General features: G+C 37.7%; 1 protein-coding gene across 1 annotated transcript in view; it reads left to right on the forward strand.

Moving 5' to 3' along the window:
• Positions 1–11,105: 11,105 nt before the first annotated feature.
• The window catches only part of LOC150020927 (actin-like protein 6A), a 31,327-nt gene continuing 17,581 nt past the window's right edge, over positions 11,106–24,851 (forward strand). Inside the window, exons 1-5 of the mRNA XM_090278369.1 lie at positions 11,106–11,309; positions 16,534–16,610; positions 16,778–16,952; positions 21,917–22,017; positions 23,259–23,356. Of these exons, the coding sequence (XP_090134495.1) occupies positions 11,285–11,309; positions 16,534–16,610; positions 16,778–16,952; positions 21,917–22,017; positions 23,259–23,356 (476 nt within the window). The 5' untranslated portion in view covers positions 11,106–11,284. The remainder of the gene's footprint in view (positions 11,310–16,533; positions 16,611–16,777; positions 16,953–21,916; positions 22,018–23,258; positions 23,357–24,851) is intronic.

A 24,851-nucleotide genomic window follows, 5' to 3' on the forward strand; every position in this document is an offset into this window, starting at 1 on the left:
TCAGCATTCAGGTGAATGGCCAGCCTCAAGATGGATGTGGCTGCTGGAACCTAGATACAGATTATATTCAGAGTTTAGACCATGCAAAGAGGTGGGTTTTAGGCACCATGAAAGTTTGCCATAGATAAAATCCCAACCTTGGACTGAAGTTTTGGAGGAAAGAGAAAGGTCAAGATCCACGGAGGCCCATGGGGACAGACATTGTCATAGGGATTTAAACACAGGAAAATAAAATGAGAGCCACTCTTATTTGTTGGTAAATTCTATTTTTATTTTTTTTTAATTGAAAAAATTTCAATGACAGTTGACACACAATGTTATATTAGTTTTAGGTGTACAACATATTGATTAGACATTTATATAACTTGCAAAGTGATCACCTAGTGTCTACTGGACACCATACACAGTTATTACAATGTTATTGACTATATTCCCTGTGCTGTACTTTACATCCCTAGGACTATTTTTATAACTGTCAATTTGTACTTCATAATCCCTTCACTTTTTCACCTTCCCAAGTCCTTCCCAATTCTTGACATGAAGTTGAAGCCCAGTTTTAGAACTGAAACATAAGGTTAGAGTTCAACTACAAGAATGTCTATCTGATTTTGAACTCTCTGAATGGTGATGCAGACCTTCTCCCAGGCTTTTGGCGGTGGAAGATGAGGGCTAATCAATGAGGGAGGATTAAGTGGACCCACCTGCCAAAGAGAGGAGTCATGGGAAGGTTAGGAAATTATGTTAGACTGAATAAGAATTGTGAGCTTAGACTGTTGGAAAGTTTATATGTGACTGTTGAGGTTGATGGCAGTGGACAGAATAGAGAAAAAAAACTGAGATACTGAAATGATCAAGGAAAGCAGAGAGTATCCTGAACTTTCATAGATAATAATAAAGAAGGTGGGAAAAGAAAAACATAAGTGAATGGCTTGTGCTTCCTTCTAAAATAGATATGGTGTTGAGAGAAGTAGTGGAGAAAAATAACAATGTAACTATGAAATAAAATATGCCAATGCCTCCATACTGTGTGAATAATGGGGAAACATGATGGGAAGTAGTGTTCAATAGAGATAACAGTGGTATTGGTGGAAAACCAAATTTTAACCATAGTGAGGCATGAATTGTATTTAAGACAGTACATTCAAACATGCGGGGGAGCTTGTTGACCCTGGAACAGGAGCTCCTAATGCCCCAAAGGGGATCCTAGGCTAAACATGGAAGATATGAGAATGGATGGAGCTTAAGTATAATAAGGGGAAAACTAACCTGTTAAAAAAATAGATTATTACAGAAATATATCTGCCCTAATATCTTTTTTTGTCTCTTTTTATGGCCATGGCTATTGCTTTTATACTTTATCTTTTTATTTTTATTTTTTAAGGGTTTTATTTATTTCTAGAAAGAAGGGAAGGCAGGGAGAAAGAGAGGGAGAGAAACCATCAGTTGCCTCTCACACACCCCTAACTGGGGACCTGGCCTGCACCCCGGGCATATGCCCTGATGGGGAATTGAACCAGTGACTTTCCAGGTCACAGGTCGGCACTTAATCTATTGAACCACACCAGCTAGGGTTTGTACTTTAGTTTTAAAGGCAGAAAACATTAATGGTGTTTTCTATGTATGTTAATTAAGCAAAATTATAGAGTAGATTCAGTATATGACTGGATTAGGACTCCATCTGTAACAGACAGAATAGTTGTCAGCCCAATGATATCAATTTCCTAATCACTGGAATTTGTGAATATACTAACTTCTATGGCACAAGGGACTTTGCAGATGTAGTTAAGACTTTGAGATTGAGAGATTTTCCTGGATTACCTGGGTGCATACAATGTAATCAAGGGTCCTTACAAAATATAGGCAAGAGGGTGAGAGTCAGAGGAAATGTGTTGACAGAGGCAGAGGCTGAGTGACATGGGACCAGGAACCAAGGAATGCAGGCAGCCTCTAGAAGCTGGAAAGGGCAAGGAATGGATTTTTCTCCTTGAGTGGCTCTGCAGACACTTTGTTACAGGAGCAAGAGAAAACTAACACATCTTCTAAAGAGACAATTAAGGGGAATCCAGGCTCTGACTTCTTAATGTCAAGAAAAGGCAAGAACACGAGGGCTGGAGTTAGAAGGCAAAATAATGAGGGATTGTCATTTGCTATTCCTCACCTTTAAAATTTAATAGAAGTAATAGATAAATTCTCTCAGAAAAAAAAAAAAAAATGCGATGGGCCTATGCTTATACACAGATCCCAAAGTGCTTTGAAGTTATGCTTGTTAGTCTGTAAAGAGAATTGGAAATTCCTTCTGGAAAGAGTCAAAGGAAGAGAGTTATAAATGATAAAAGAGAGAGAGGATAAGAGAAAAACATTACTTTTTAGAAATACCTGGTTTATGTATTTCCTTCTTGAAAGCTATTCTGTACAGTTTATGAGAAAATTAATTCCTAAGAGAACAAGAAAAATTGTTGACAACAAATTTTCATACACTTCAAGAGAATTTTTAAAGTGTAATGAAAATTTCACATTGTCCTATAAATTACAATATTATGCTGCAGAGCATCCTCTAGGTCTTCTGAATTAGTTTATTTTCATTAAAAATAGCTAATTATAATAGTTAATTTCATTACTTATAGACACTGTCTTTCCTGCCTCTCTCCTGCCCCATCTTATCTCTTCCTGAATGGTATTTGAAACATACTGTGATTTAGTTCAGGCACATGAATGTACAGTATAAAATGCATCTTCAGAAGGCTATTAGATTTTTCTTACTGGATTTTTTTTTTCTTTAGTAACAAATACATATGCACACAAACTCCATACACAGATATCTATGTGGAGAGGAATTTAATTTGTCAATGGTTCTGTTAGCCTTTCAGACATAATGACCATGCAACAAACAAGGCAAGACAAGAGGTAAAAAGTTGCAGCCAACAGTGTGACTAGTTTGGAGGCCATGAGGGCAGTTGATGCAACGAGAGTTTGGCCATGCCTGGCTAGCCAGGGCATGGGCAGAGTCAGGGGAAGGCAGGACCACAGTCCATGTCCTTCAGTGTGCCAGCAGAAGTTGGAGTTAGCCTGGGAAGATCAACTCAGGTGCCAGCAGCTGAAGCACAAGCCGGGCAGTGAGGCTGAATCCTGGGCAGCCGAGAGCCTCTTCCTGCTTTGATTTTAAGCTGTTTTCCTGATGTAAGTGGAAAAAGGATGCACAGACCCATTCAAGTACTGAAAAATCAGCAGGGGGCTATATTTTCTGAAAATGAGCAAACAAAAACCAAGTTCTTAGTAGGTCTGGGTTGGATAGTTTAACAAAAGTGAGCTACTGACCTTTCTATGTATAATACTAAAGTCAAAAATCATGAAGGAAAAGATCGATCTATTAATATCAACATGAATTTAAAAAAATTCTACATATCAATAAATATTCATAAGTATGCAAAGACATACATATCCCAGATATTTATCATACGAGATAAAACTATGGTTTAATCTTTAAGAATATTTATAACAGCAGGAAATTAGCAATGATTGAAATGTCAATCAATAGGCAATTGCTTAAATACCTTATGAAATATCCCTACAATGATATGTAAAGGCTTTCTTCTTTGTTTAATGCCAGGTAATAAATATTTTAAGCCTGTGGACCATAAAGTCCCTTTTACAACTACTCAATCACAAAAACATCCCCAGGCAATACAGAAACAGAAGAGGATAACTGTGTTCCAATAAACCTAAAGCTCTATTAACAAAACTAGGTGGCTGGTCCACAAGTTATAGTTTGCTGACCTCATTCTAAACAATCATTTTAAAAAATTATTTACATCTATATTTAATATTCTGGAAAACTGTCAAATTTATATTAAGTGAAAAACACATGTTTCAGAACTGAATATGTATTTATATAGTATGTTTTTATTTTATTCACTGTATATCAAATTATATATCAAATTGTGTTACTGTGTATTGTTATATATGAAAATATTGTAATTGTATGTAAAATTATATTTATATTTTTACATAGATGAAGAGATAGTACAAGCTGATAAAAAAAGCCTAGAATAATAAGTACCAAAATGTACAATTATATTTCTAGTGTAAAACTTTAAATGTGTTTTTATATTTTGTACTAAAAGTTTTAAAAAGAAGTCATGTTAAAAACAATTTATGACACAAAATGAAATATTCAAAAAATGCACAGATAACCCTACTAGTCATGTACAACCTTTTTCATTTCTCTGTGTTCCCTTTTAATCCTTATCGAAACTACATGCTTGTGAAAGTAGATATATTTTCCTGCGTTTTTTTTTTTTTTTTGCCTTATTCCTGTTGTGTTCTCCGGGTCAACAGTTTGTGTTTTATTAAACACAATTCAATAAATATTAGTTAATAGTTGTGGTTATGATCATAGTGATAATGATCTGAAGTAGAGCAATTATAAGTAGCTTTTAAATTAAGGATTCTTGGGGAAAACTAGCAATTGCCATCACAAGTGTTACTGTCAAATGCTATTCAAGACCCTTTCAGAAGGGGTATTGTGTTAAATTCTTCAGAATCTCTTTGTTTGCATGCCCCAGGAGATCGACACCAAAAAGGTTCCCGGAGCATTGCTACCTCTGTGTTTCTTACTGCGTCCCAGTTGGCACAGTGGGAATGACTTTGATGCTTCCAGCAGCTGACAGAACAATATGAAATGATCAACATTTCAGCCTATAAATTATTCCACTTGCTTTTGTCATCCAGAGACTAGAGCCTCAAAAACATACTCCTGGATCTGGTGCCCTGCTTATGGTACAAACAGTAAAATCAAAGGCTTTTTAACCTTGTGTAGGTTTATCAAAGTCTGACAGTTGATAAGCAAGGTGAGTAATTTTACGGTAGCACAATGTTATTCTATAAACTATATCATGTAAAGAGGGATGGGAATGAGAGTTTGAACTCAAGAACCATAACTTCGCAGTACTGACTAGGTACAAGAGGCTAATTATGATCTACTTTACGCTCAAATTCTTCAACGACTGGGTTTTTCTATCTGGATTGTGGACACTTTTTGATATTTTTATTAGAAATCAACCAACATAATGGTGAGCTGAAATATAGTCTTTCTTATAGCCAGTTTAGATAGAGCTGGAAGATGGCAGCTAATTGAACCATCTGCAAAAACCGATAGTTTGTAATTAGAACTTAAACCCTGTTTCTCGTATTTTTTCTTAAAAACATTGATGCTCTCCCCCCCCCAAAAAACCCAAAACTAAAGAAACAACTTCTTCCTACCTGTCAACAAAACAAAACAGAGGCATAACTCTTCTCTAATTAGAGAAATAGTACTTACGGCAATGAAAACGTGAACACCACCTATTAGGTGCACCATTCACCTTCTCTGTAATGTTTGCAACTGTCTTATTTACATGCCAGAGCAGAGATAAGACTTTAAATGGAAGGACTGTGTAACCACCACCCACATCTTCTCAAGATTTGGTGGAAGCCTAAGCTTAAGTGAACATTTGGGATCCAGTCTTCAAGTGGCAACTGGAATGTGTTAGCAGCCATTTTCCCTTAGCATGGGAACTCTTCTTCTTTTTTTTTTAATAGCGCCTTAAAAAAATTTTTTAACAGATTTTATTTATTTATTTTTAGAGAAAGGGGAAGGATGGGAGAAAAAGAGGGAGATTAACATCAACACGTGATTACCTTTGGTGTGCACTCCCAACCAGGAACCTGTCCTGCAACCCAGGCATGTGACCTGAGTGGGAATCAAACCAGTAACTCTTTGGTTCATAGGCCGGCACACAATCCACTGAGCCACACCAGCCAGGGTGTTTGGGAACTCTTAATTAAAAGTCTTGAGTGGAGCCATGGCTCATTTCCTCTTGTATTCCCTGTGCCTGGCCTGGAGTAAATGTTTAATGAATTAGCTAATCAAAGGTTCAGCTTATTTTTGTCATCCAGTGTCTAGAATCCCACAAACGTATTCCTGGATCTGGTGCACCATTAATGGTACAATCAGTATAATCAGAGGCTGTCCCTAAACTGCTCGTGAATGAATGAAATGTCTCCATCTTGACAGAAGATGAGGTTTGGAGGCAAAAGTGTACTCCCAAATATGTTAGTGAGGAAATGTATTGCACAATCTCTGTATAATTTAGCAATGACCATTAAAATAAATATATATTCCCTGTGACCCACTTCCAGGAATTCATCCTATATAAAAATTCTCTTACTTATGCACACACACACAAAATAGTCATTGCAGCATTCTTTATACTAGCAAAAAAGCTAAAAATTACTTGTATCCATATGAACTGGTGAAATGAATTATGGTGTATACATATAATGTAATTTTGAGCTGATGTGAATAATGGATAAGACAGAATTATACCTACTGACATGGAATGATCTCCAACATGGGAGTAAGTGAAAAAAGACAGGTGCAAAATAATGTGTTCAGTATGCTAGCTAGTCTTTTATGTAAATAAACAAAAAATAGTAGTAGAAAAAGAGGCAAATATATGTTTTTCTTTGAAAAGACTATCTCTGGAAAGTTACAAAAGAAAAGGGTAACAGTGCTTCAATTTGGGGAAGAACTAAGAAATTTCCAGGGTTGGAGGGAGGGAGACTTGCTTTTCCTTCTTTTGTATTGTTTCAGATCTATCTATATGTGTAGACTACTTACTAAATTTTTTTTAATGTTCAAAAGTAAACATCTCAAAATTGGTTTCCAGGAAGAATGTTTTTTAAAACTCACTGGCATACTGTGAATTACCATTTTTGCATCAGTAAAATGGGTGGAAGGGTATATGCCTACATAATTACTTGTAGAAGAATAGAAACATCTGATGAGAATTGGGTGGCTGGAGACTGTTGTGGGAGACTTAACTCCTGTATGTTTCTTTGTATTTTAAAAATTTTAAATAGTATTTATATATCAATTTTTATTACAGGCAATATATATAATAAAATTTTAAATTGTTGTTTTTAAAGTTTACTAGAAGTTAAAGGAAATGGGAAGGAAAAGATATCTTAGGAAGTAGGAATGGCATGCTTGGTAGGGTCAGACAGCTCTCATTTCAGATCCAGACTTTCAATAGTTGTGTGATGTTGGGAAAGTTGTTGAATCTCTGTAAAACCCCCATGGGGATGTTGTGCAGATTACATGGAAAATATTAGACACAAAGCACGTTTCCTACCATAACACATATTAAGAGGTCAGTAATTTGTAGTCATTATTATCATATGGCAGAGGAAAGCCTTCCAATTCCAAAACAGTTTCAAGGTTTCTAAAGAAGCATTACAAAGCAAGAAGCTTGGACTTGGTTCAGTGCTGCCGCTAGGGTTGTGTAATAGCCCCATAACATGGCATTGGCACTGACCTCACTGACCTAGGTCAGTGGGAAGCCCATGACTTGCCCCCAAATAAGGCAAGGTGGCATGGTGCCACTTTACAACACCAATTGATTAAATGTTGATGTCTTGTGATTTTTCACAAGAGCTATGTCAAATGAACAGATATTTTCAAAGTGGTAATGACATAACAATAAAACTTGTAAAATCCACACAGCATCAAGCATTTCATCCTTTTTTGTCTTTAAACATCATTAATACTAATCTATTACAAATCTATTGGTATGTTATAAAGTACCAGCTATAACCAAATATAGTTTAATTTGCTTTTTTATCTAGTTTATATTATTTGGAATGGCTAGCATATCACTTACTATTCTAATGGCAAATAGATGTGTCAGTCTGACTGATCGTATATCTATTAGTGAAAAACTCCACACTCCCAATATGTATCCTTTATCTCAGAGGGGCGTGCAAGAGTTTTATATATTTTTGAACTTCGATAAACAGAGTAGGGTATTTAAGACTCCTTATTTAGACACATATACACAAAAAATTTTATATAATTACTAATGGCATATATTTTGCAGCATAAAATAAAATAATTCTAAATATATACATTTTTGTATCATTCTTAACATAATAATCTCCTGAATGTTTCCTAGCCTGCATTATGACAGCTGCAATTTTTTTCAACTCTGAACTTGATAAAGGCTGAGACAGAGGACAGTATCAGTGACATTTTGTAATGACTGCTGTGTGTGATCCATAATCTGAATTCTGATAGAGCTGATGAAAAAAGGAGCGAGGCTGTGGTCTCGCTTGAGTTCTGGCACAGCGTTACAGGAATGGAAGAGCAGTGACCCTGTGAGGCAAAATCAAGTATTGCACTCGGCTACACAGGAAATCGTTGATGCTTGCAGATTACAAAGGATTTCTGAAAAGGCACTTTTTTGTAAATATCTAGATTCAGACTCAACCACTGCCGGGGGCTACACAAGTTGACATGCATATTACTTCAATATTTTTCATTTTTAGGTTGACATGGAATAGGCTGGCTGGGGGGGGGGCAGGAATTGTAAGCATTGATTGTTTTTATATATAATGCCCTTGATAATCAACATACAGACAATAATCTTGAATTGTGTTTTTGTTATTTTTTAATCTGCCTAGCTATCAGTTACATTAATGTAGGCTGAGCAAAGACTTTAGAGAAAATGTTAGGCTACAGAGGAGAAATATTAATTAAAAAGAAGCCTCAGATATTTTATATTTCATGGTTTTTGCTGGGTCAATATTTTTCTTTTAATGTATGTTCTACCAGTTTTCCTAATTATGAAGAATGAAAGAAAACAAACTTCCACAGTATAAGTCTCTCCTCTAAGGAAACAATGTTATTGTTACTGTGGTTGTGTGGCTCTGACATGTTTTCTTAGAATGCTGAATTGGTGTCCTTTCTCAACTGTTCATTCTTCCAGCAATTCAATACTTTAGGGCCAATGATCTTAGTGCCCTGTTACAATTTTTGCTCATTAAAAGTTAGGAAGGGCTTAAGTGTGCACTTCTATCTGCATTAACATGTGGTTAGCCTTGATACATCAGATGTACTGTGAAATTCTTTCCGTTTGAAGTTCACTTCAATGGTTTATTAAAACGATGTGTCTGATGATACAAGAGAACACGCTGACTTGAAATTGTGAATGAATGAATGATCTGTTTTCTGATGTTTCTCCAAATTACTTTAAGTCAAAAGATCTAAGCATGACATTCCAGTATTTCTTCAAGCTGTTTTCTTTGTGCTATCAGTTTGAAGATTTCCCCGCACTCCAGTGTGTTCTCTGTGGGAGAAGACAATCACAGTATCTTAAGCCTTCCTGAAGGCTAGTGGTGTGGTCCTCATTAATCCTGCTAAACTGTTTCATTTTCTGATGAATTCTGAATTAGTGGAATAAATACTTTGCTTTTTTTCAGCCCAGATAGTATCTTATTTCTACATACACAGGAGATGTTAGAAATAGTACTGCTGAGAGATATCTAATTTATTTAACTTGCTGTATCAGAAATTCTATAGTTCCAGATGTTAAAAATGTCTTTGATATTTAATTATTACAAGATTAGCACATATAATTCATCAGCTTTATTAGTCAAACAAAAATACAGTGCAAATAGAAGTTTTTTTCGTATTCGATATGCATCTACAGTAAGAGCTTTAACCATGGGGGCAACAAATTAAGATGAGTAGTTAGGTCCACTGTGCTAGGTGTGTTACAAACATTACCCTGAGGTGTCAGTCAGCTCTTTCTATAAAGGGGTCTGATAGTCAATACATTCCCCAGCTTAGCGAGTCACACAGTCTCTGTTGTAACTACACAACTCTGCCCTTACAGGAAAAAAAAGTAGCTGTAAATGAATAAGGTTGGCTGTGTTCCAATGAAACTTAGTTTGTGGTCACTGAAAAGTGAATTTCATATAATTTTCACATCACAAAACATTACTATTAAAAATATTTTTTAAAAACAATTGAGAAATGAAATACTCATTCGCAGATAACAGGGCATAAGAAAACAGTAAGGAGGTTGGATTTGGCCCTGGACCATAGTTTGCTCACTTCTTCATTATCTCATTGCGTTAGTGGGAGTTTCTTAAATGATCGGATATATGGTAATTATACTGTCAAGCCAGTGGGAGTTTACTCATGAGCCTTGTTCCCCGCCCTACCATCCATCACTTTCTGCCACACCGCTGGCACTGAGACTAATGGGGCTTTTTCCTTCCCATTGTTCTTCAGGGTGAGAGCAGCCCCTGTGTCTCAACTCCAGACAAATCAACCTAAGAACTGCTATCGACTACAAGGATACATAACTGATCTTGAGGGTTTCAGTTGGAATGGTGTCACAGAATTGGGTGTTTTCAAAGATCAAGCTGGCTGCAGTGCGCCCAAGAGGCAAAGCAACAACTTGTTTCAGTAATCCAGGGAAGAGACCGTGGAGATTTCAACAGTGTTGGCAGAACAGAGGACTAAGACATATCTAAGATGTATTTATGATTAGGTACTAACTTGCATGAGGACTGATTTCATTGTTCTTCACCTGTCTCACGGGATAAAAGCGATTGATGACACTTTGAAAGTATAATTTTTATGTAATTGAAAAATAAAAAATGATTTAAAAAAGTAAATAGCCTGGACTGGTGTGGCTCGGTTGGGCATCATCTTGCAAAGCAAAAGGTCGCCAGTTCAATTCCTGGCCAGGGTAATAAAAAATAATAAAATAAGTATTAAAGTCCTACCTGAATTTGTCACTTTCATTTAATTATTAAAAACTATTTTAAAAATTAAAGAATTCTGTCGGTTTCTCTGATTTATTGATTCCCCTTCCCCAAAGTGGAGCATAACTCTTTCATTATTTCAACGTAAAAGTTAGTTCAAAATACTTTTAATTAAAAAAAAAAATACACATCTGCATTCACCACACTGCCAAATGGAGACACTTTCTCCCAAAGTCCAAAAATTCACCTTGCTCTAGCGGATTCCGACGGCTCCCAGCCCACACTAAGCACACCTCCCAGACCCGCCCCAGCACTCTCCTCTTCCCTATCCCGCTTCCACCGCCAACGTCTCCAGCTCCGCGGCCAATTCCTTCCCTCATTTCGTCGCTTTTCCCTCGCCCCGCCCTGATCGCTGTCTTCTATTGGCTAACATGACAGTGCCGCGGCAGGATGCCGAAGAACCTAGTTATGATTGGCTAAAGAATAGCCGGACCTCTCGTGATTGGCTGAAAAGAGAAGGCAGCAAGTGTGACTGCGCACCGGCTGTGTGGGCGCTGCTTTGTTGCCCTAGGGGGCTAGCGGTGGAAGTTAAGGGGGTAAGAGGCTACCGCTTGCCTGGAGCCGCAGTTACTGTCGTTGCCGTCACGCCTCCCGGTAGCCTTCAACATAGGAATCGCGCCCACAGGCAGCCATGAGCGGCGGCGTGTACGGGGGAGGTGAGTGAGCGCACCGTTTCAATGTAGGGTTTGCAACCCCCGCCCCAGCCCTCTACCTCTCCCCTTGGCTGCTGCCCCTTCGGGTCTCCCTCTTTTGGGACTTCCGCCTCGGCGCCCCATCCCCGGCCCAGCGCCTCGCACCCAGAGTGGCCGGCGGCGCCTTCCAGCCTCGGCCCCGGGAGGAGCGAGTATGGGGGGATGCGCGTCGGCCTTGCGGCAAGGAGTGAAGCTGGATCCATTGCGGCAGAGAGTGAGGCTCCAACCAGGGGTTGGCCCACCGAGCCCCGGGCGGAGTGACCGGCCCCAGGGTCGCATCTATCCAGCGTCTCCTTAACTCGGCTGATTGGGATGTGCGCGCGAGTTTAAACTTGGGAGTTCCCTGCAGTTTGCGAGCGTGGACGCAGGGTTTCCGCATCGTCCTGTAGATGGCACAGCGAGCGCGGGAGGTAGGTCTGATGGTGAGCGTGGCGGGCACTCAGGACGCAGCCTCCTGTCCGCACTCGGCGCTCCCACTGCCTCACACCCTTCACTAACTCTTGCCTGTGTGTTGACCGTGCATTCTCCAAGTTACTCCTGCAGGGCAATGCTCGGGCTTATTTTAGGAACACCCTTAGTTTAAGGAGGCTTTCCTTGGGTACACTGTGGTGCGGTAGAAAGACACCGGAACCAGGGAGTTAGAGCGACCTGAGTTGTAATACCAGCCTCACCATTCCTGTTGGGCTTTGGCCTTGGGCAGGTGACTTAACTTTTCCCAACTTCAGGCTCCTCGGTAGTGGAATGATGGTACCTAGTGTGAGGATTCAGAACCAGACACCCCAAGATGTGCCTCAGTAGTGTGTGGATTATTTAGAGCTAATGTCAGTTTTAGCTTCAGGCTCAAGAGAAACTTCGTCCCCTTCCTTTACCCAAAAGGACCTTGCCCATAATAAGAGACTATCAGCAATAGTCTCTTTTTCACCGACCTGTATGGCACAGCAAACTTTTATTTGCTAAACACCTGCTCCTATAATCTTGAAGTGATCCTTCAAAGCCTGAGTAAATCCCTCTCATTGATCTGCCAACAACAACCAAGGCTCAGCTACCAGAGGAGGGTGTATTCAGCCCACACAGAGAATGCTCCTCCAGTACCTAGCTTGGGTGATGGGGAGGCTGTGCCACTGGACCTTATAGGACACCTACTACATTAGGCCACACTACCAAGACCCAAAGTCAAAGCAGCTCTGCCTAATACATAGAAACAAACACAGGGAGGCCGTCAAATGAGGAGACAAAGAAACACGGTCCACATGAAAGAACATATCGAAACTCCAGAAAAAGAGCTAAATGAAATGCTAATAAGCAATCTATCAGATGTAGAGTTCAAAATACTAGTTATAAGGGTGCTCAAGGAACTTACTGAGGACTGCAACAGCATAAAAAAGATCCAGTCAGAAACAAAGGATACAGTAATTGAAACAAAGAACAATTTACAGGGAAACAACAGTACAGTGGATGAAGCTGAGAATCAAATCAGTGATATGAAACATAAGGAAGAAAAAACAACCAATCAGAATGACAATGCCCTGGCTGGTGTGGCTCAGTGGATTGAGCGCGGCCTGCCAACCAAAGGGCCTGGGTTGTAGGCCAGGTCTCCAGTTGGGGGCACACGAGAAGCAAACACACGCTGATGTTTCTCTCTCTCTTTCTCCCTCCCCCTCTCTAAAAATAAATAAATAAAATCTTAAAAAAAAAAAACAAGAAGAAGAAAAAATCCAGAAAAGATGACAGGAAAAGCAGCCTCTGGGACAACATTCACATCATAGTGATGCCAAAAGGAGAAGAGAAAGAGCAAGAAGTTGGAAATCTATTTGAAAAAATAATGAAAGAAAACTTCCCTAATTTGTTGAAGGAAATAGACATGCAAGCCCCGGAAGCACACAGAGTCCCAAACAAGATGGATACAAAGAGTCTCTCTCCAACCACATCATAAATAAAACACCCAAGATTAAAGATAAGGAGATAATCTTAAAAGCAGCAAGAGAAAAGTTAGTTACCTACAGGGGAGTTGCCATAAGACTGTCAACTGATGTCTCAAAAGAAACTTTGCGGCTATAAGGGATTGGCAAGAAATATTCCTACAGCCAAGACTACTCTACCCAGCAAGGCTATCATTTAGAATCGAAGGGCAGATGAAGAGCTTCCCAGACAAGAAGAAACTAAAGAAGTTCAGCATCACTGAACCATTAAGAAAAAGATAAAAACTATGAACAATAAAATGGCAACAAATCCACAACTATCAACAACTGAATCTGAAAAAACTAAGCAAACAAGAAAAATAGTGATACCCCCAATAAGTCTCGTACCCCCCTAAGGGCCGTACATAGTTATTACAATATTATTGACTACATTCCCTGTGCTGTTTTTTACATTTCCATGACTATTTTTTAATTGTCAATTTTTACTTCATCTTTTTCAGTGTTTCAACATTATTCTATGAAGGTACCATCTCTCAACTGAATATTTGTAGTGTAATAATTGATTTTTATATTTTTAATTTATTTTTATTGTATTTTTTTCCCATTACCATTTATCCCTTTATACCACCCTCTCCTCCACGATCACCACACTCTTGTCTATGTCCATGAATCCTTTTTTGATTTTTAAGTTTCATTTTTAAAATATTTGAAATGGTTCAGACATACTAAAAAATAGAATTTATATGTAAGTTTATATGTGATACTTCTGTATTTACTACTTAGTTTTAAAAGATGTAATATTTTGCCATATTTGCCTCAGATATTTTAAGAAATAAAATATTTCTAATATAGAGTTCTCCTTTCTCCCTTGTTAGAGGTAAACACTGAAGTGAAGTTATTATGTAACATTCTTAGACCCAATGCATATTTTATACTTTTAATAAGTGTATATGTATCCATAATGAATTAAATAGCATTAAATAATGTATATATAGATATATATATACACACATACAAGCTGGTATTTTTTGATTTATCCATGTTGATACATGTAGATCTAGGTCACTCCTTTAACTGGTATATAGTATTTCAATATATGAATAAACTGTAGTTAATTTATTTTCCTACTGAGAGGCCACTAGATAATTTCTATCTTTTCCCATTGCAAGCAGTGTGACAATAATAATGATCTTAGCAGCTATCACTTACAGTACTTGTTATATGCAAAGGCTTGTTTTATGTCCTTACATATGTTAAAACATTTAACACATTTAATTATTATAGCATCCTATGAGATAGGAAAATGAACCAGAGAAGTTAGTAAATATTGCCCAAGGTCACATACCTAGTGAACATTCTGGGAGGTGTCTTTTTATATATATATGAGAGTTTCTCTAGAAAAGGTATTTGTAATTTCTGTGAATGCACATTTTTCAACTTTAGTAGTTATGAGTAAATTGCCCATAGTGCTTGTACCAATTTATAGCTTATACTAGCTGACATATAAAAGTTCCTCTTTCTCTACATCTTTGACAATACTTGGTCTTGGTCTTATTAGACATACTAATTTTTACCAATTTATTGGGAGTGAATAGTATTTCTTATTTTTAATAATTGGAAAAAATTCTTCTTTGAAAAATCAGTGCTTGGGATAATCCAAGTCCCTTGTTTAAGGATACATACTACTTGGGCTGAAATAATTTTAAAGTATAATTAGAGGCTATTCTCTGAATTTGAATGTAAAAAAATATTACTAGGCTTCTCCCTTAGCATTAAACTTTATGTCCTAAAAATCTCTGAAACATGTAAACTTTGATGATACCTTCATTTTAATGATTTTTCCTTGTCCTATGTTAATATGTCTTTAACTCATTCTTTAGGGTTCCTACTTGGGATTTTGCTGAGTTTCTTCCCTAATTGCATGGAATAGTATTTCCCTTAGCATACAAAAAAAATGGTACCAAAGTATGCTAGATATCTTTCCATTGTCCCTCCAGATCCACCTCCTACTCATTTTCACCTTCTCTGTGCCCTTAAACACTGACCCATGTAGACTACATCAGTGGACTCCCTTGACCTCTGGTGTGGCCAATGGTAGGGTAACCATACTTCCTGCTTTGTGTCTTGTCTGGTACAATTATTAATAGGGTCTCTTTCACACCAGCCCTGGCTGGTTTAGCTCAGTGGATTGAGCGTCGGCCTGCGAGCTAAGTGTCGCTGGTTCGATCTTCCAGTCAGGGTACATCAGAGAAGGAAAACTCTGACTCCAAAAAACCTCCGCTGCCTTGCGGCATACCTCTTCAGGGGAAAGGCTAAGGGAGTAAACCCCGACAGAAAATCCGGAGCCGGAGTCCCTAAGGCGGTTTGAATGTTGTGATCAACACCGGCAACTCCTGCGGCGCACCTGAACCCAAGCTGTATCGACTCCGTCTTTCCCTTGGACCCTTCAGCTGCGAAGAGAGGGGGGGTCTGCTGCATGGGCAACAGCAGACCCTCCATAATTGCCCTGCCCAGGCTCTGTAGCTTCAGCGTCATCGCAAGATGTCGATTCAACACGGGAGGAGACAGATACCATGTCACTCCCGAGTCGGACTGCACAGCCATTCTCGGCGGTGCAGATGGACTCTTAAGAAGCTACACCATCGTCTCTCGAGACGGATGGCTGCCGACGACGACGACGACGACGACTCTTTCACACTCAGCAGTAGCCCAGTTTGGATGAGAAATTACAACAACACCCTAGTCCATGGAGAGGGGAAGTAGAGAGGCTGGCATGTTTATCAGCCTGGTTCCTTCCTCTAGGGGTCAGCCAGCCCTTAACTGAAGGTCACAGCTCCTGCCAGGTAGCCATCCAAACACGCAATTCTGTGGGTTCTGGAATAACTTTCTTCTCCATTTCTTCAATTCTAAGGGTGGCAACAAATCTCTGATATTATAAGTCCTAGGGTATCATTCTGTCTTTTCTTGTTTTTTAATACTGTGAGCATATCTTTGGAAGTAGTCTCTTTAATAAATAAACTCTCCACAAATTACCCTGGCTGAGCCTCTACTGATACAACATGTATGATGTTATATTTAAATTAAATGAATCTTTAGTTTAAGGTGTATCTAAAATAAAGCTAGGTTCAAGGTAGTAATAGTATGAATGGAATGCCTGTTTTAGTGTTTCTAGAGCTTTCATATACATTCTCATTTTAAGCATGTTAAGTACTTTTTAAATTCTCATATGATACTTGTAAGTTTTTAATGTTATTTTCTCATCTTTCCAGATGAAGTTGGAGCCCTCGTTTTTGACATTGGATCCTATACTGTGAGAGCCGGTTATGCTGGTGAGGACTGTCCCAAGGTAAGTGTAATGTTAGAGTTAATTGGCTATGTAAGGGCCATTCATGTACAATTAAATTTATGCAGAAATACTGACTCAAATATGATACAAGACTTGAGTTCAGGGAGGAAAATGACTCCTTGATAAAAGCAGGCAAAGCTAATGTGTCGTGTTTTTGACTCTTACAGGTGGATTTCCCCACAGCTATTGGCATGATGATAGAAAGAGATGATGGAAGCACATTGATGGAAATAGATGGTGATAAAGGCAAACAAGGCGGTCCCACCTATTACATAGATACTAATGCCCTGCGTGTTCCCAGAGAGAATATGGAGGCCATTTCACCATTGAAAAATGGGATTGGTATGTTTTTCCTCTATGTAATTGATTATAAACACAGAATATACTGGGTACACATATTAGATGTAATGCAACAGCTTCTTATAAGTTGAACATCAGCATTTGTTTTTATTCTACAAACTGATGCTCCAGATACTGAGAATACAAAAATGCATAAAACTCATTTCTTTTCCTGAAGAAACGCATAGATAGAAAGCATAGGTGTATATATACAAATATGTAGGGTAAGTGCCATACTATAACTATGTCTGATAATCAGTGGGATTAGAGAGGAATGGCATTAACTCTGTTATTGGGGGTCAGTGATGGTGTTCCCAATCCCAAAGGAGGTAACTTTTGTCCTGAGTCTTGATCAATGAATAAGAATTAGCCTGACTGTCAAGAACAGATAGAACAGAGCACCCAGCATGTGTGAAGAGATGGAGTTGTGGAAGCAACTTACATGTTTAGAAATGTCATCAATTACATATGGCTATAACATTGGGTGCCTTATAGCCAGATGCAGGGAAGGTAGGCAGCGAGCAATCATAAAAGGACTTGTAAACCATGGCAGGGTGTATTAAGCTGGTAATAAGATTAACCCCAAAGGAATTTAAACAGAGATATGAAATGTTATATTTGCTAGCTGGAAAAATTATTTTAAGAGCAATATGTAGGCTAGCCTAGAGGGAGTTACTAGAGACAAGACATTTAGTTAAAAGGTGGCAGTCCAGTGAAGAAATAAAGATTTAAATTATAACACTGATGGTGATGATCCTGAGGTGGCTTTCAGAGCTATCCAGGAGCAATAGGTTTTTCAGTGATTGATTAGAGTGATGAAAAGAAGAGTTTGAGAAAGTTTCCTAGATTTTTTGGGGGGGTTGCCGGAATTGACGGTACCATGCATGGAGGTAGGAATACGAAGCAAAAAACAAGTTTTATGGTCTAAAACGCAAGTATCACTCAGAAATTCATTTATTCACTAGAAGGACTCATAGGACTCAGCATATAGTTGGACTCACAGCTAAGATTATTACACTGAAATGATACAGACAAAATCAGTAAAGGGAGAAAGGGGGTGTGGAGTGGCGGCTAGAGGAAAGTATGAACTTCCCAGAGTCTGCTCACAGTGCAGTCATAACGGAGGTGCTTAATTCCTCCAGCACTGAGTTGTCACCACATGTGTGTTGTCCACTAGAGTTTTTATTGGGAGGTGGTCATACAGGTATCCTGTGACTAGTAAGTACTAAAATTCCAGACTTCTGGAAGGAATGAAGTTGTTCACCATAGGCCACATCCTTTGTATAAACGGTTTAGGCACAGTGAGCTACTCTTACCATTTAGGGAAAGATTTATGTCAGTGTAGGGAATTGTTCACCAGTCAGGTTCCCAGGTGCCAGCCAAGGGTCAACCTTGCAAGCAGGTTTTCTTAGGCCTGCTGTGTTAACCCTTTTCTGCACAGCAAATAAATGAATTTGTTAGAGTTCAAAGTGGTTGTTCATAGGTGCTGATGTTATAAGCAGGTGAGAAGGATTTTAAGACATGGAGTTGCATTTGTTACTCCAGAAAAGGGTCCTCCTATTTCAAACTTTTCCTTGTGAAAACTTGTTATGTATGTATGTATCAGAATCCTACTGCCAGCATCATACTCAATGGGCAAAAACTAAAAGCTTTCCCTTAAGATCAGGAATGAGATAAGGGTGTTTGCTTTCACCACTCTTATTCACCATAGTACTGGAAGTTCTAACCACAGTGATCAGAAAAGAAAAAGAAATAAACAGCATCCAAATTGGAATGGAGGAAGTAAAACTCATTATTCACAGGTGACATCATAATGTACATAGAAAACACTATAGTCTCCACCAAAAAATTTCTCAACCTAATAAGTGACTTTGTCAAAATAGCGGGATACAAAGTCAATATTCAGAAATCGAAGGCATTTTTGTACACCAACAATGAAATGTCAGAAATAGAAACTAGGGGGGAAATCCCATTTACTATAACAATGAGAAAAATAAAGTACCTAGAAATAAGTTTAATCAAGGAGATAAAAGACTTGTACTTGGAAATATGAAGAAAGAAATTAAGTAAGATACAGATAAATGGAATCATACACTATTTTCATGGATTGGAAGAATTAACATAATTAAAATGCCCATACTACCAAAGCAATCAGTAGATTCACACAATCCCTATTAAAATACCAATGACATATTTCACTGATCTAGAACAAATACTCCAGAAATTTACATGAAACCAAAAATGACCCCAAATAACCTCAGCAATGTTGAGAAAGAAGAATATTGTTGGAGGGATCACAATACCTGATGTAAAACTATACTACAAGGCTACTGTAATCAAAACCACCTGGTACTGGCATAAGAAGCGACACATAAATCAGCGGAACAAAATAGACCAAAAATAAACCCATGTCTCTATGGTCAATATTTAAAAAGAGGGGCATGAGCATACAATGGAGTCTCTTATGTAAATGGCATTGGGAGAACTGGACTGGTACATGGAAAAAAAGATGAAACTTGACCACCAACTTACACCATATGCCAGAATAAAAATCCTAGAGGAAAACATAGGCAGTAAAATTTCAGATATCCCACATAGCAATATTTTTGCTGATATGTCTCCTAAAGCAAGTGATTATTTTCCTTTATTAGGAAAAATTAAACAAATGGGACTACATCAAATTTAAAAGTTTCTGTGTGGCTAAAGAAACTATCATCAGAATAAAAAGGGAACTGACTGTATGGGAGAATATATTTGCCAATGATACATTGGACAAAGGTTTAATCTCCAAAATGTATGAAGAACTCATACTACTCAACACCAAGAAGACAAACAATCCAATTAAAAAATGGACAAAGGACCTGAATAAGCACTTCTCCAAAGAGGACATACAGATGGCCAATAAATATGTGAAAAGATAGATGCTCAACATCACTCATCATCAGAGAGATGCAAACTAAAACCATGATGAGATATCACCTCACCCCTGTGAGAATGGCTATCAATAAATCAACAAACAACAAGTGCTGGCAAGGATGTAAAGAAAGGGCAACCCTTGTGTATTGTTGGGAATGCATACTACTGCAGCCACTGTGGAAAACAGTATGGAGAGTCCTTAAAAATTAAAAATGGGCTTACCTTACGATTTAGTGATTCCACTTCTGGAAATATATCCAAAGAAATGTGGAACACTAATTCAAAAAATATATATGCACCCTATGTTTATTGCAGCATTATTTACAATAGCCAAGATTTAGAAGCAGCCCAAGTGCTTTTCAGTGGATGAGTGAATAAAAAACTGTGGTACATTTACACAGTGGAATACTATACAGTCATAAAAAGGAAATCTTACCCATTGCAAGAGTATGGAAGGGTATTATGCTAAGTCCATATGCCAGTCACTTATATGTGAAATCTAATGAACAAAATAAACAAAATAGAAACAGACTCATAGATACAGAGAACAGGCTGATAGATGTCAAAGCAGAGGGTGGTCGGGGGATTGGATAAAAAAAGTTAAGGGATTAAAAAAAAAACCCTCACAGACACAGACAACAATATGGTGATTACCAGCAGGAAAGTGGAGTAGGAGAGTAGAAGAGGGTAACGGAGGATAAATGGTGAGAAAAAGAGACTTGATTTCAGGTGGTAAACACAGTACAATATAAAGATGATGTATTATAGAAGGTGCATTTGAAACATATAATTTTAAACCAATGTCACCCCAATAAATTCAATAAAAAAAACTTTTTAAGGAAAAAAAATTGTTCTGTATTTAACCAGCAGAGAAGAAGAGGTGCCCATGAAGGTGAATGTGAAGGAATTTAGGGATATAGGAGAAAATTTCTTCATTAAGAAAAGGAAAAGTTCTGGACACTTAGAAGTCTAGCGATTCTCATTGTTCTCTGCTGTGACGTTTAGATTTACACTAAAAAGGGGAGAAATAAATTAAAACAAGTGGTGGGAATTGACTGGGAGTAGGGGGTTGGGAGGGGTGGAGGAGAGCGAAGAGAAAAAGTTGGGACAATGATAATAGAACAACAATAAAATATTTAATAAAAGAAAGAAATTAAAACAATTAACAAAGTCCATTGCCTGAAATATATATCCTGCTCAGCCTGTGGAAGGACGTATGTTGTACAAGTAATCATATCTCTTTGGACTATGGCAGAAAAAGTTTGTAAACTCCTGAATAGTCAGTAGTGTCAGATAATTTAGAGAGGTCAAGCAAAATTACAAATGTGATGTATTCACTGGATTTGCCCATTAAAAGGTCAGAAGTGATATAGGCAAAGTTTTTTTATTTTTTAAATTTTTTTATTTTTAGAGAGAGGGGAAGGGAGGAGAAAGGGAGAGAGAGACATCAATGTGTGGGTGCCTGTCGTGCGCCCCCAACTGGGGACCTGGCCCGCAACCCAGGCATGTGCCCTGACTGGGAATCGAACCGGCAACCCTTTGGTTCGCAGGCTGACACCCAATCCACTGAGCCACACCAGCCTGGGCGGCAAAGTTTTAATGGAATGTCTCAGCGGAAGCAAAATTGGAGACACATTATTCTCTGAATATTGTGTGTCTTTTAATTTTATTTTTTCAAATAGATTGTAAGGTTTTTGAATGTCAGGTTCTACATTATACAGTTCTTTCCTCTTTACCATTCCAATTGCATAGTGGGCTTCTAATAAGTACTTATTGAGTAATATTTATATGGTACTTTAAGTCTGTTATACACATTATTTACATTTGGCACAGGTCTTGGTGTCGTGATACTATAGGGGCTGGAGGCACAAAAAGTTCTATAGATGCAAAGATGATGTCTATATAAAGTAGTATGTTATGAAGTAAATCTGTAGAACAAGTAGGTTCTGTATATTAAAGTATTTAATGGTAAATCATAGAAAGTCTCTCCAAAGATGCTATATTGATCTCCAACTAAGCATTGTTTTCAAGGTATTAATTTTACATTCCAGTTGAAGACTGGGATAGTTTCCAGGCTATTTTGGATCATACCTACAAAATGCATATCAAGTCAGAACCCAGCCTGCATCCTGTCCTCATGTCAGAAGCACCGGTAAGAACAAGGCTTTCTTTTCTGAGTTTCTCTTTTTCTTTTTCCCCATTCATTGGGAGAATGTTTCCTTTTTCTTTAAAGAGGCATAGAAATTTATGTTTTCCATTTTGAAAATCAGGGAAAGGGAAATTAATTTTTTAATACTATAACTTTTATTTTATTATTTTAATAAATAAAATATTCAAAGAATAATACCAAAGCACCAAAATGGGTTTTGATGGTTATCTATTTATTGTTTTTCCATGGATTTATTTAACATTGGAGTCCTTGGGCTGCTTCCCATTTTGGTTTCTGAATTGTCCCCTGTGCCACAAATGCAGGACACATCTGCTTTTATACTCAGGCCTCCGGGAGAGAAGTCAGATATTGAATAAGGGCTGCAAATTGCTAGACTGAGGTCTCTTGTGAATACATAAGTTATCAATATACTGTTATTTTATGAGTAACAGCTATAAGTGGGAGAATTTGGTGGTTTAAAATTAATACTTAGGCCCTGGCTGGTGTGGCTCAGTGGATTGAGCGCTGACCTGAGAATCAAAGGGTCACAGGTTCGATTCCCAGTCAAGGCACATTCCTGTGGGCCAGGTCCCCAGTTGGGGGTGTGCGAGAAGCAACTACACATTGATGTTTCTTTCCCTTTCTTTTTCCCTCCCTTCCACTCTCTAAAAATAGATAAATAAAATCTTAAAAATAAATAAATAAAAATTCATACTTAGGATTATGATAACTAGATTCACTTTTTTTAAAATTGATTTTTGGGAGAGAGAGAAACATTGATTTATTGTTCCACTTATTGATGCATTCATTGATTGATTCTTGTATGTGCCCTGACTGGGGATCAAACCAGCAACCTTGGTGTATCAGGACGATGCTCCAACCAGTTGAGCTACTGACCAGGACTAGATTCACTCTTAAGATTTAATAATACTTTGTGTTTATAACAATTCTAATTCCCTTACATAAAAACTCAGTAATTTCTAGAATTCATTGAAGCAGACAATTTTACTTCTTATTAAATAATAACCAAATTATAATTTATATTTATTGATTAAATCTATTACCAATAGAAATGAATTAAATATAATAAAATTGTTATTATGAAGGTTATTTGCCATGGTATTTTATTGTTTTTAATGTTTTATGATTTGTCAATACAGTACTGTAATACATCTTGAGATAATACAACATTTTTGTTTTTAAACCACAAATGACTTGCTTTTTTTTTTTTCCTTCTTATCCAGTGGAACACTAGAGCCAAGAGAGAGAAACTGACAGAGTTGATGTTTGAACACTACAACATCCCCGCGTTCTTCCTTTGCAAAACTGCAGTTTTGACTGCGTATCCTTGAAAGAGTAAAGCTTAGCTTTTCTCTGAAAGTAAAGGTGGTGCCCCTAAAGATGATGCCCCAGCAGGGGGACGTGAGCTAATTCTTTCTTGTTCAAAACTTTGGGGTATTTTCTCTCTCGCTTTTTCGCTATCCATCTTTTAGTGTTTCTTATTGGAACTGATACACCAGAAAATATGAGAGGGTAAGGGAAAGACACACCCAAATCCTGCTTGTTAACAAGGTTCTTAAGAATTTTGTTCTTTGAAGGAGAATGTGCATAGTGGGCAGTCTTGTAGCCAACTGGGTGGCGCAGTTCAAAGACCACTGTTTACTCCCTCCCCTCCAATACCACAGAAAAGTAGAAATTGGCTAGAACTAACTTCACTTAAGAATTGATCACCAGATAGTTATTACAAGCATATTAAGGGGCAGATATGGAAATATGCCATCACCTTAAAGAATGTGTAATGTAATATTGTTAGAAGCTAAGTAACATTTTAATAGTACTTCAAAATTACCTTTGGCAAAAATCATAAAGAAGTACATGATTAATTTGAAATATTTGTATAGCAATTGTGGTAGTTCAGCAGAGTAATATAGTAGCCTGACAACTTTTATTTTAAAAAAGTGTGATATGGGAGAAAGAGCTCTATATTTAGAGTTCAAATTACAGTGCTTACATTTGTGTGATCTTTAATTTGGTATTAAAAACCTGAACTTCACTTCAACTCATTTATCCTGTATACCTCCCTGGATTGTTGTCGTATTAAGGTAAATTTTATGTGAACGTGAGGATCACTGTAGTAACTGTAATCTAACATTTGTCTGTAAGTCTTAGAGATGACTTAGCAAAACCAGTATAAGTGTTACAGTAGCTTATAGTTGAAGCTGTGTGTTAGGCTTCGGGAGCTGTAAAAATAGATTTAGGTCTGACCGTCAAGGCCTTGTAAGATATAGAAAATGCGAACTTTAGACTCTAGGGAACTATTGAGGGTTTTCGAGTTGAAGATTGGAGACCCATCATGTGCATTATTTCATTTAATTTTTATACTAACCCTGTCAGGAAATGGAGTCAGCATAAGCAAATTGGTCCAAGTTCACAATTTGGGAAATGGCAGTCCTGAATCTGAACATAGGTCTGTTTGGCTGCTTCCTTATAGGGAGTGCTTAGCAGAATTGGGCATTGTTTTATTCTTTAATCTTTTATTATAGAAAATTTCCTACACAAAGGAAGATAAACTATTATATTGACGCTCCATAGGTTCATCACCCGATTCAACAATTTTCAACACATAGCTAAGTTGCATTAGATATGACTCCCCCCAACTCCCCACATGATTTTGAAGGAAATCTCAGACAACATTTATTTTATCCATGCAAACTTTAGCATCTATATATCTATAAAAGATTTTACCATGTTCTTTAAAAACAACAACAAAAAGATGTAACCACAATTTTATCTTATTATTTTATAAAAAGCTTAGTGTGCTTGAATCAGGACCCAAA

The sequence above is a fragment of the Furipterus horrens genome, unplaced genomic scaffold, assembly GCF_987537825.1.
Source record: "Furipterus horrens unplaced genomic scaffold, mFurHor1.1.pri manual_scaffold_1, whole genome shotgun sequence".
NCBI classification, from domain to species: Eukaryota; Metazoa; Chordata; class Mammalia; order Chiroptera; family Furipteridae; genus Furipterus; species Furipterus horrens.